Raw genomic sequence first — 11,736 nt, 5'->3', positions numbered from 1 at the left:
AGTGAGACGATACTCACCCACTGAAACTATACTTAGACTCCATGCCTCTATATTAAATATCATGTAACCAATTTTCTCAAAAATTAGCAATTTAGCATACTTATATAGACAGAGCATTTCGAAAACGAATTGAAACATATAAAAAACATTACTAATGATATATTTTATTGTGGTGTTATAAATAAACGTTCAATACAGAAAAATACAATTAATCTTTTATCAATGTCCTAAAGTAAAACTAGTTAAAAACGTATCCATAAAACATAACTTTTTTCCTATTTTAATACGACTAAAACAATAATTTAAACGTATTCAAATATATAGAGCCTTTAAATGTTGACCCTCAATTAATACAAAATCCTTTGGGCATTTTAAACTTTTATTCTATTTTTTCATTTTATAATTTTATACAATTTTTCGACACGCATAGCAAATTGCATAACTCAGCAGATGGCGTATAACCTTTAGCACTTTTAACATTAGGGCTGTACAAAACCATGTGAAAGTAACATTTCGATTTTCCTTAGGTGTGGGTAGTAAAAGAAAGATGTATTTGTCTGACCTTAATCTCTCCATAATTTGTTTGTTTGTTTTGGAATTTTGCGCAAAGCTACTCGAGGGCTATTTGCGCTAGCCGTCACTAATTTAGCATTGTATGACCAGAGGGAAGGCTGTTCGTCATCACCACCCACTACCAACTCTTGAGCCACTCTTTCACCAACGAATACTGGGATTGACCGTCACATTATAACGCCCCCACGGCTGAAAGGGCGAGCATGTGTGGTGCGACGGGGATTCGAACCCACGACTCTCGGATTACAAGTCGAACGTCTTAACCCACCTGGCCAGGCCAGGCCAGGCCTTCTTCTCCACAGACTAGCACAAAATCTATGATTTCTGTAAGCTTTACTGTTGTAACTGCTTTGAAATATTGCCTTCCCTGAAATATATTCAAAATAGTGCACACCTAAATGACAGTCAAAAATTTACGTTTACATTTACAGATTTAATTTCACCCAACATTGCCAAAACTTATAACTACCCACATAAATTTCTTCGGCAGAAAACAATTAGATTTGTTTGTTTGCAATTACACACAAAGTTACACGACTGGCTGTCTGTGTTACGCCCACCACGAGTATCGAAACACGGTTTCTAGTGTTTTAAGTCCGCAAACATACCATGGTGCCACTGGGTGGGGGGAATGAGTTGCTTTACTACATAGAGTTTTATATGTTTTATAAATCTCTTCAAATTACGAGATAATTTATCACGTTTATTAATTAGTTATCCACAAAGAATAAATTAATTTAATGACATTGAAATGTCAAAAATTTATTCTTTATTTTTGGGCAAATCATGAAAAACAAGCAGTCGGACATTATGTAACATATATTTCACCTCTGTTAAATTCAGTGTAAATATCGAGAATATTAAAACTTACTGATGTTGTCACTTTGCAACAAAGATCTCATTAACCTATATTTAAACTGTTAGATACGAAATAATCAGAACAAACATAGAAAGTAGAAAGTGCACTCAGAAGTGTGAAATGTTCGTTTCTCTAAAGAAGTACGTTACTGGTCAACTCGAATAGATTTGTTCAGTGATTGGCTATAGTGAAGCAAATAATACGCTGTCTTACGAGATTGATTAGATGGGTCTAGGCGAGCTACTGGCGTGAATGCATTATATCATTCTGAGACGAAGAAGCATACGATGATGGGTAATTCTCGTTCAAAACAATTTTCCTGATGAAAACAACAAAACCAAACAGGAATGCTCCAGTCTGGTCTACCAAACGTTTCGTAAAATTAACTATTACTTTGGTTTCATGGGAGGGTGCTTCTTACTAGACTTAACACGGAGTGGTCGAGAAGACTTACGTTCGAAAAGATGCAGTTTTCTGACAATCTACTCGATGTTCCTATGGATATTTGGGCTATCTTACGGTGTTTATACAATATATTTATTCCAAATATCCTCTTTTGAGTTTACAAAATACATACGATTACTGAATTTTGTAACTTTCACATCCCTCCTGTTGAGTTCCACCTTTTCTACTATAGTTTCATGGTATAAAGGAACTCATTGCAGTTTAATTTTGAAAAGATTGATTGTCCTGGAAAAAGAAATTAATTTTATTCCAAAGCAAAAATCAAAAATACAGTATCTTTCAAACATTGTAATGTGGTTATATACTGTAATATGTCTTTCTTTCGTATTGCTTTCGGTAACAATCCGTTTTTACCTTAACCCTTTGTTTAGTTTCCATCTCAGAAATATACCTATTATCTTTGCATTTTTTTGTCTTTCACTTACTTTTGATAGGATGGGAGCAGTTGTACAACATCTATATTATTTATTTTGCTTTTTTTCTTAGCAATTTATTTGATTCATTGAATACACGCGTCCGAGAAATAATAAACACTAGAGATAGATCAGTTTCTTCGGAATTTGAAAATTTGAGAATACTTCATGTTAGGTTATGTGAGCTTGTGAAAGATACAGATGAATTTCTTTCTCCTGGCATACTTATTATGTTTTTCAACAGAATTTTGTTTTGTTGTGTTTCTGGAACATTGATGGCATACTCCCAAAAATATGGAATGATGATTCATCTGGTTACCTCTTTCATAGTTCTTTTCACTGGAATGTTCATCGCTTGCCTGTTTTCAGAAAATATGGAAAATAAGGTGAGATTAGTAAGATATACGTTAAACGAGAATATAACCATAGTTATGACGTTTTAATATTAAACTGATAAAATACTATAATGTTAATTTTAAATGTTTCTTCAAATTGAAAAATACCTTTATACTAGAGTGAAAATATTTACCTGTCTGAAAAAATATTATTAAAGTAAGTGTATGAATATTTATATCATTAAATATATGAGTGTAGACAAAACCTCACAAGTAACACGAACGCACTTTAAACACTAGAACAGTTTATTTCAGCAAGCACTGTAAACCTCAACTACATTTTCGTGTCAACAGCATGATAAAGGTCATCGTCAATGGCTACCAAAGTCTTATCAGGTGGTCAGTGGATTCCTGAAGATAGGTACTTTGGGCCTTAAAACAAATTGTTAGTGTACCGTACATTTTAACCCAAACAAAAAAATAGAGATTCGTTTTTTAATGTTGAATATTCTTCCGAACACCAAAATCTTCATGGATTCCTCATTACACCCGTTATTTACCACTTCTGTAAGAGGTTAGGATAAAAGAGTCATTATCTACATTAGATATACTGAATCTAATATTTTCTACCGTACTATTGCCATATCATATTGTTTAGTTTCGGAAATATTACTTTACGTAAAGCTTTCGATCGCTTGGCTTAATTTTAAACCCGGCAACGTCGTTGCACCTATCATGTGCAAAAAAGTGAATTTAACTATTAGTTTGGTTTCTTATGTTTATGTTAAAATATATAAAATGTGGAAGACAGCTTCCACCACCATTTTGTATGGCATTGAAAACGTATTATACGACATTGGTTAAAGATCATATAAAATAAGGTTATCAGCTTTAATTTTTTAAACTGTTTTGCTCTGACTGACCTTTAAGTGTTCTGTTATTCTCTGTAGGTGTCTCCAATAAATGTTGAATTATAGCTCTTGCCTGATTATGACAAAAAATCGTGTTTTATTTTTCTGTATACTAATTTGGGCAACCAGTTCTTCACAATTGTTCAAATTTTTCAGACAAAGCAGATTCATTTGAAATGTCTGCAGTAATTAAGTAAAAAATTGTTGGGAACTTCTATCTATGAAACTGGTTTAGTTTGAATTTCGCGTAAAGCTGCACGAGGGCTATCTGCGCTAGCCGTCCCTAATTTAGCAATGTAAGACTAGACTTAAGGCAGCTAGTCATCACTGCACACCGACAACTCTTAGGCTACTCTTTTAGCAACGAAGAGTGAAATTGACTGCCACACTATAACGCCCCTGGAAGGGTAAGCATGTTTAGTGTGACAGGGATGGCAACCCGTGACCCTCGGATTACGAGTCGAGTGCCTTAAATACCTGTCCATGCCAGGCCGTCACAAAGAGAAAGAACAGTCTTCATGAATAATTCCTTTTTTGTCCTGCATATCTAGCCCAGATTAAAACTTTGAAGCACGTATAAATTTTCCCGCATTTCATAACGTTACAAAAGAGACTGCAATTGTTTATATATCGCTTATATATATATATTTGTATGTGCATATTATAAATAAATAAATATATGTATTGCACTGGGACTAATTCATTTTAAATCCATTTTTGCTACGTTTTAAAGTCCAACGATGTCTAAACTTTTCCACTGGGTATAATATTGAGTTGAAATGAATGGTAGATATGGACTGTCTTCTATTAAAATTCCTCCTAAATTATGCATTTTGTGATTTATTTTTGTGTTTTGCTCTGAAGATGTGAATACAATTAAACTATATTGTAGTTGCATGTTATGCTGTTACTGTCTCATTGAATAGTAAAATTTGACTATAACTCTTTAACTGTACACACACACAGCTACCAAAGTTTCAAACACGTATATGCGGCAAAATGATGCAAACCACGAATGAAGGTTCAAAGTCTGAGTACAATCATAAAACCTGCTAATAACAGATTTAACACTTTGTAAACACTTTATAACAAGTGTAAGTGACTTGTCACAAGTCATCTTGTCATATGGGTTTGACGTACATTAAATGTGTAATACTCTTAAAAGCTGGTGCGAAAACCTTTTATGTTTATCTATCTCTTAGAAATGCATGGAAGTAGTTCTTTACTTGTTCATTTAATTGCCCAATAGATCAAATGCCACCAATATGTCTACATGTGTAATTTTCGTTAGGAACACTTTAGCTTAAACCCAGATATGAATATAAATTTATATATATATATATTGATAAAAAATGTGAATGTGTACTTTATTCCTTTAACATTTATGGTCGGTATAATTGTACATTGGAATGACAATAATCACCATAGGGAAGAGAACCATACTCTCATTTTAATGACTTCATAGTTCCTGCTGGTCGTCCTTGTATTATTGAATTATTATTGTCATATAGTTTGAAATATGTTATTTTACTAAGATGATATGTAATTTTTGTACAGTAGCTTCCATGAGGTCGATAACGTTACCTATCTATTAGGATTAAAATATTAATAATTAGGACTTAACAGTAAACAGAAAGTAATGCAGACACGTTATAAACTTTTTAAGTTAAAATCTAACACTCTTATTTTTATATCAAATGGCATACAACTATTAAGTTTACCAATAATATAACTTTTTACACAAAATGAACAAATATCCCTGGTCACTTTCTACATTACAAAAAACACAGTAAATGTTCTACCGTATTCAAATATAGAAAATTCGATTTATATTTTCGTTCTTTCCATTACTTAAATGGTAACATTAAAGCTTAATATTCTGCAGCATTATGTGTTATAAACAAGTAATCATTGTAATTTCAAATAACCAGACAATAAATATCAGCTTCCATCACCTGTACAATATGGCACCTGTAATATTTCACGTATAATGTAAGGTTTTTACTAATTACTCCACATTCGACCTCAATAAATATTTCAAGAAATATTATATTCACAAATAGATCACCTCCTAAGTACTATAAGAATCACCAATCCAAAATATTTTAAATAGTTTTCCTTATGTAATAAAAAGTAGCTAATGTTAACTAAACATTCTAGTGTAATATGAAGCATTTTAAACATATTTCCAAATAATTCTGTGAAAAGAACTTTAGGCCAGGTGGGTTACGGCGTTCGACGCGTAATCTGAGGGTCAAGGGTTCGAATCCGCTTCGCACCAAACATGCTCACCCTTTCAGCATAAGGGTGACGTTTTTATGCATTATGGAATTCTTTCATGGCATATCATTATATGCCACAGATATAATGTGGCAATCAATCCTACTAATCTTTGGTAAAAGAGTAGCGCAAGATTTGGTGGTGGGCGGTGTGACTAGCTGCCTTTCCTTTAGTCTTACATTGTTCAATTATGGACGACTGTCGCAGATAGCCCTCATGTAGCTTTGCGCGAAATTCAAAACAAACAAATACCTCAGTTAACATACGGTTAATGTATCGAGAATGTTAAACCTTACTGATGTTGTTACTTCACAACAAAGAACTTATTAACTTATATATACGGTTAGTTACTAAATAATTAGGACAAGTATAGAACGATGACAATGTGATGTCTATTACCTTAAAATAAATGCTATTGATTTACTCGGCTAGACATGTTTTATGATTGGCTATAGCAAAGCAAAGTCTGCGCTGTCATACGTGATGACAGAAAAGGACTGACGCATGGTATTCCGTTGAATCCTAAGCACACTATATCACTCCTATTCGAAGTATAACATGGCGGACTCTTCTCATTTACCAACAATTTTCCTTAGTGAAAACAACAAAACCAAACGGGAATGCTTTAGTCTGGTTTACCAAAGTTTTCGAAGGATTAGCTGGTTTTTCCGTATCTTGGGATGGTACTCTTCAGCAGAGTTAACACAGAGCGGACCAGAAGATGTCCGTACAAAAAGATGTAATTTCATGGTAATCTACCCAGTGTTTCTATGGATACTTGTGTTGTCTTGTGGTATTTATATGCTCCCTTTATCTCAAGCCCCCTCTTCTAAATTTAATGAATTCTCACGTATACTCAACTATGTAAACTTCACAGTCTTTCTATCGAATTGTATGGTTTCTACTATGGTTTCATGGTATAAAGGACCACACTGCATTTCAATTGTGAAAAAGCTAATTGTCATGGAAAACGAAATTTGCTTCCTCAGAAAGCAAAAAATTAAAACTAAATATTTTTCGAACATAATAATGTTGTTTTTGTTCGTTATAGTCCCTTCTTACGTATTGTTTGTGGTTTTATTCAACCTGTATTTAAACTCTATGCTTAGTTTCGATTACCGGAGTATATCTTTGTTTATCACAAGTTTTATCCTTACTTATTTTCTTATAGGCTGGGGACAATACTATGTCACTTACGTTTCTTATTTTTCGTTTGTTTTCAGCAGTTTATTTGATTTTCTGAACGAAAGACTCGAGACATAACAAACACTGTAGATGTAGCGGAATTTGAAAACTTGAGAATACTTCATGTTAGGTTATGTGAGCTTGTTAAAGATACAGATAAGTGTTTTTCTCCTGGCATACTTATTATGTTTTTCAATGGAATTTTGTTTTGTTGTATTTGTGGAACACTGATGGCATACTCCTCAAATAATGGAATGGTGATTGAACTGGTTACCTCTTTCATAGTTCTTTTCACTGGAATGTTCATCTCTTGCACGTTTTCAGAAAACATGCAAAATAAGGTAAGCATCACTAAGAAATACGTTAAATGATAAAATCATTGTAGTTGTGAGGTTTTACATTAAAGTTTAATGTTAATTTTAAACGTTTTGAAATAAATATGCAAAACGACTCGTTTGGGTTGAGAAAATATTTTACATAGAAGAGCGAACAACGTTTTGTTCGGTTGGTCGAGATCTTTATATTATAGTCAAAATATTTATTTCTCTAAAAATATTATTATTAAAGTGCTTCATAAACTTCTATGCCAATAATTGCCACTATCCTATTAGTTGGAGTCGAGATGCCACTAAGAAAGGAGATTTCAAGCCTTAACTATAAATTGTTATTGAATACTAGTGTACCACACAGTTCGGCATAAATGAACAAAAATACCAAATGTTAACGTGGAACATTTCTCTTATCATCCAAAATTAATTACTTCTCGATACATCCAACATCACAGCCATTGTTCACTATTTAGATGAAAAGGTCAAACAATGCAATTGGCCTGTCTGAAATCTCATCTTGAATCCATCGTAACCGCTCAGGGCGGTATATAACAACGAGTAAGTTGACGCTAATTAACATCACTTTTTATTAACACAAAACCTGTCCTCTATTGACCAAATCCTTTGGTTAATATCTCTTAAAGTAGAATGACATTTTTGCTGTTTTGATAAGATAGTATCAATAAATATGAGAACTGTTGTAAGGGTATTTTTTTTCATCTAGGGATGTTCTTGTATCATTTAATAATATGTAATACACTATGGCTAAAGAGTATTGGTTCTGTAGTTAGAGCTATTCAACCTCATAGCTTTCGATCGCTAGATTTAACAACAACTTCGCAACGTTGTTACCCTATAAAGTAAAAGAAATGAATTTTATTATTAGTTTTATTTCGTTTGTTTATGTCATAAAAAATGAAAGAAAAAGATATAGGAGACTACCTTTACCAACAATTTGTATGGTATTAAAAAGGTATTATACGAAATATAATATAACAATGCCAGGTGTGTTAAGGCGTTCAACTCGTAATCTGAGGGTCGCGGGTTCGAATCGCAATCGCACCAAACATGATTGCCCTTTCAGCCGTGGGATCGTTATAATTTGACGGTCAATCCCATTATTCGTTGGTAAAAAGAGTAGCCCAAGAGTTGGCGGTGGGTGGTGATGAATAGCTGCCTTCCTTCTAGTCTTACACTGCTACATTAGGGACGGCTAGAGCAAATAGCCCTCGAGTAGCTTTTAGCGGAATTCTAAAACAAACAAACAGCCCTCTTTTAACACGAATTGTGTTATCACCTTAATGTGTTATGCTTTTGTGCTGTGATCTTTGTGTGTGATCGTTTCCATGTGTGTATACAATAAATGTTGAATTATAGTTACTGTCTTGTTTTTGATTAAAAACATGTTTTATTTCTGTATTTTAATCAGGGCAGCCAGTTCTTCAAGATAGTTCAAACATTTAAGACAGAGCAGATTCCTTTGGAATCTTTGCAGCAAGTAAGTAAAATTGATAAGTTTCTAACATAATATCAGGATAAGCTAGAACACCTTAACATAAGAGAAGACAAAACATTATGATAATTATGATAGGGCAAAAGTTTTCGTAAAATCTTAGTATTACATTTCTAAAATCAAAATATATTACATGATATTTATATTCCTCCATCATTACTATTCAGTTTCATGGGAGAAATTTTGACTTTTCTTTGATATTCCAATGTCATCTGCTTTTCTGCACTTTAGATTACACGTATAAAATGTTCACGTATTGCTTTAATTATGAAGAAACACGCACTATTAATAGTATATTCTATTTAAACACACTTCATATTGTAACGTATGATAATATTAGACAGTAATACGGAATGAATCTGAAAACTGAATTATTTTTAATACCTAGAAATACTTGTGTAGGTCTAGTATAGAAAATGCGAAGACATTTATTGGTCATAAAATGAGAAATAAAATGAACAATAAAAACATCTTAATGTAAAAGACGTTAATAGGAACTAGACTGTTAAAATACCAGTGGCATATTTTCCGCGTCACCATCTTTCCCGGACGTAAACCAGCCCGCGGAGAGTTTTTAAAAAATAGTGCTTTAGTCGTTATAAAAATATTTGAAACATGTATGACCAGTACTAGCACAACTATATAATTACTGCAGTTTAGGAAAAGCAGTGACACAAGATGTTATTTATGTTTTAGTTATGTTTTACGTATAGTTGTGATAAAACAAATCTCCCGGCCAGCACACACCACTGTAAAATACATATTTCAATCAGAAGATATTTACTTTCTTTCTAAAATACTATTATTCAACGTTCAAAATATTTTTCGATAACCTTGAAACTGAAGAATTTAACGTTGGAATGCACGAGGAATAGCAACCACTAAGTGTATTCTTTGATATATTGTTCAGGCAGAGTATTCATAATGAAACTTTGTAGAATGGACGACAACTTTCGAAACGTCGTCCTCTACACATATGTCTTCACAACAGAGAGTTGCCGCCCATTCTAAAAAGTTTCATCAACGACTAGGTGATATGCACAAACCAAAAGTCAACATTTTTGAGCTAAAATAAAGTTGTGATCGAATAATTTATTAGGTTTTTTTTGGAAGCAAATATTTAACTCTTAAAGCGTAAATTTCAATAATTGTATTGGTCGCCAATTACATAAGGCTTATTGGTTGATCTTTGCAACTTAAGTTTTTGCTGAACTTTGAATTTAAAATATATTATTTCCATATCCACAGGTAATACTCTCCACTACGATAACCTCAGAAAATGGAATATGCTTTACTGCATCAGGTTTCTTTGCAATAAACCGTTCTTTGATGACAACTGTACGTACGCTTGAACGAATTGTCGTTCTATAAAGCATAAGGCAAAGCTAAAAATATATAAAAAATTGTAACAGTAAAGTTCAAAATAAAGTTCACTTTTAAATCATAATAATAATAAATAAAAGTTTTATTGTTATTATCTTGATAATAAAAGTCTTTTTCAACTTTATTGTCAAAGTGTCTAATTCTCACCAGTACGTTTTACAACTTATGAAATATATATATTTATAAAATAAGTTTATCATGTTTCAATACCTGAGAGAAAGTTTAAAGTAGTTCTTATGAGCCACATATTTTTAGACTCTTACAACATATCATGTTTAATAAAGTTTCAAGCGTGTAACGTTCTTCTTAGATACATTGTAATACTGTATGAAAACGACGTTCTTTTGCTGCAATGACAATTTTCTTTACTCGCTGTTTCAACCAGAAACAGTAACTATAAATAACTTATCTTTCAAATGTACCAATAAACGTTTTTCTTTTCTAATATAAACGTAACTTTCTATGTTACGTTATCCAAACCAATCATTATATTCTAAAAGTCCCCACCTGGTACAGCGGTAAGTCTTCGGATTTACAACGCTAAAATCAGTGGTTTGATTCCCGTCGGTAGACTCAGCAGAAAGCCCAATGTGGCTTTGTTATAAAAAAACGCACATATTCTAAAGATGGTTGGTATGGGTATTAAACCTTTAATTAAAATAAACCACAGAACAACGGTTCGACCTGTCTTAGGTCAGCTGCAGGTTAACTATCGTTATTTGTTTTCTAAAACCTCCTTTTATAAATATGTTTACACTTTCATAATAAAACGTAGGTAGTTAGCAAAGTCAGTAATCAATGTAGATCAACCCCTTAAAGGATTACAATATACTTAGTTGACAAACTAAATAATAGATGGATGAATGAATAGATAGTAAGTTTGGAAATTCAAGCCCGTCGACATTGAAATAAATTATCTTCTATTTTAAGAAAAAACTATTCGAGTTTTCACAGTTTTATTTAAGAACAGAAGCTAATTTAAAATTGTTATCATTTTCTAGTTGATGTCGTTTCGCTGTAAACTATGTTATTAACATTAATAACAAAACATATTTCACGTTTCGCTTCAAACTGTCTCTTAATATCGGATAACTTTTTTGTTTTATTTTTCCTTGTTTAGACTTTAGAGTATTATATGTTTTTATTTTTATTTTTTTTACAGATCATTGGGGCTATTATAACCTACACTGTTATCATGATCCAGACTGGAGGAATATAAATCATTAATTATAAAAATGAACAACTCACTTCAAGAACGATTCTTAAAATTTTGAAAATTCATAATTATTCAAAACAATTATTATAATTGTTCTTTGAGAAATTTATTATACATTTAAAATATAATATTACAGTATTCATTATATTAAGAGCAACAATTTGCACTCACTCATACTTAGAGTTACTTGTAATTAAGTCACAAAGAGAAAAGACATTTTTTTATACGAAAATGTTCCTTCTTCTCCTATACGTTTAAACAATATTATACATTT

At 32.2% G+C, this 11,736-nt stretch overlaps 1 protein-coding gene across 1 annotated transcript; it reads left to right on the top strand.

The window, feature by feature from the left end:
* The first annotated feature begins 6,394 nt into the window (after positions 1-6,394).
* Positions 6,395-11,523, top strand: LOC143251568 (uncharacterized). Its single transcript, XM_076502841.1, has 5 exons — positions 6,395-6,586; positions 7,087-7,362; positions 8,780-8,848; positions 10,112-10,201; positions 11,409-11,523. Exons 1-5 carry the CDS (start codon positions 6,395-6,397, stop codon positions 11,463-11,465), a joined length of 684 nt encoding a protein of 227 aa, XP_076358956.1. The 3' UTR covers positions 11,466-11,523.
* The last annotated feature ends 213 nt before the right edge of the window (positions 11,524-11,736 follow it).

The sequence above is a fragment of the Tachypleus tridentatus genome, chromosome 6 (genome assembly GCF_004210375.1).
Source record: "Tachypleus tridentatus isolate NWPU-2018 chromosome 6, ASM421037v1, whole genome shotgun sequence".
Lineage (NCBI taxonomy): Eukaryota > Metazoa > Arthropoda > Merostomata > Xiphosura > Limulidae > Tachypleus > Tachypleus tridentatus.
This window is presented reverse-complemented; position numbering and strand designations above follow the sequence as displayed.

What these genes read in the sequence shown, in the direction of transcription:
- LOC143251568 (XM_076502841.1), top strand. Translation starts at nt 6,395, where the DNA reads ATGGCGGACTCTTCTCATTTACCAACAATTTTCCTTAGTGAAAACAAC. An exon ending in CAAAAAGATGTAATTTCATG is followed by an intron (nt 6,587 to 7,086) that starts GTAATCTACCCA and finishes TCTGAACGAAAG; the next exon opens with ACTCGAGACATAACAAACAC. An exon ending in CTTTGGAATCTTTGCAGCAA is followed by an intron (nt 8,849 to 10,111) that starts GTAAGTAAAATT and finishes CCATATCCACAG; the next exon opens with GTAATACTCTCCACTACGAT.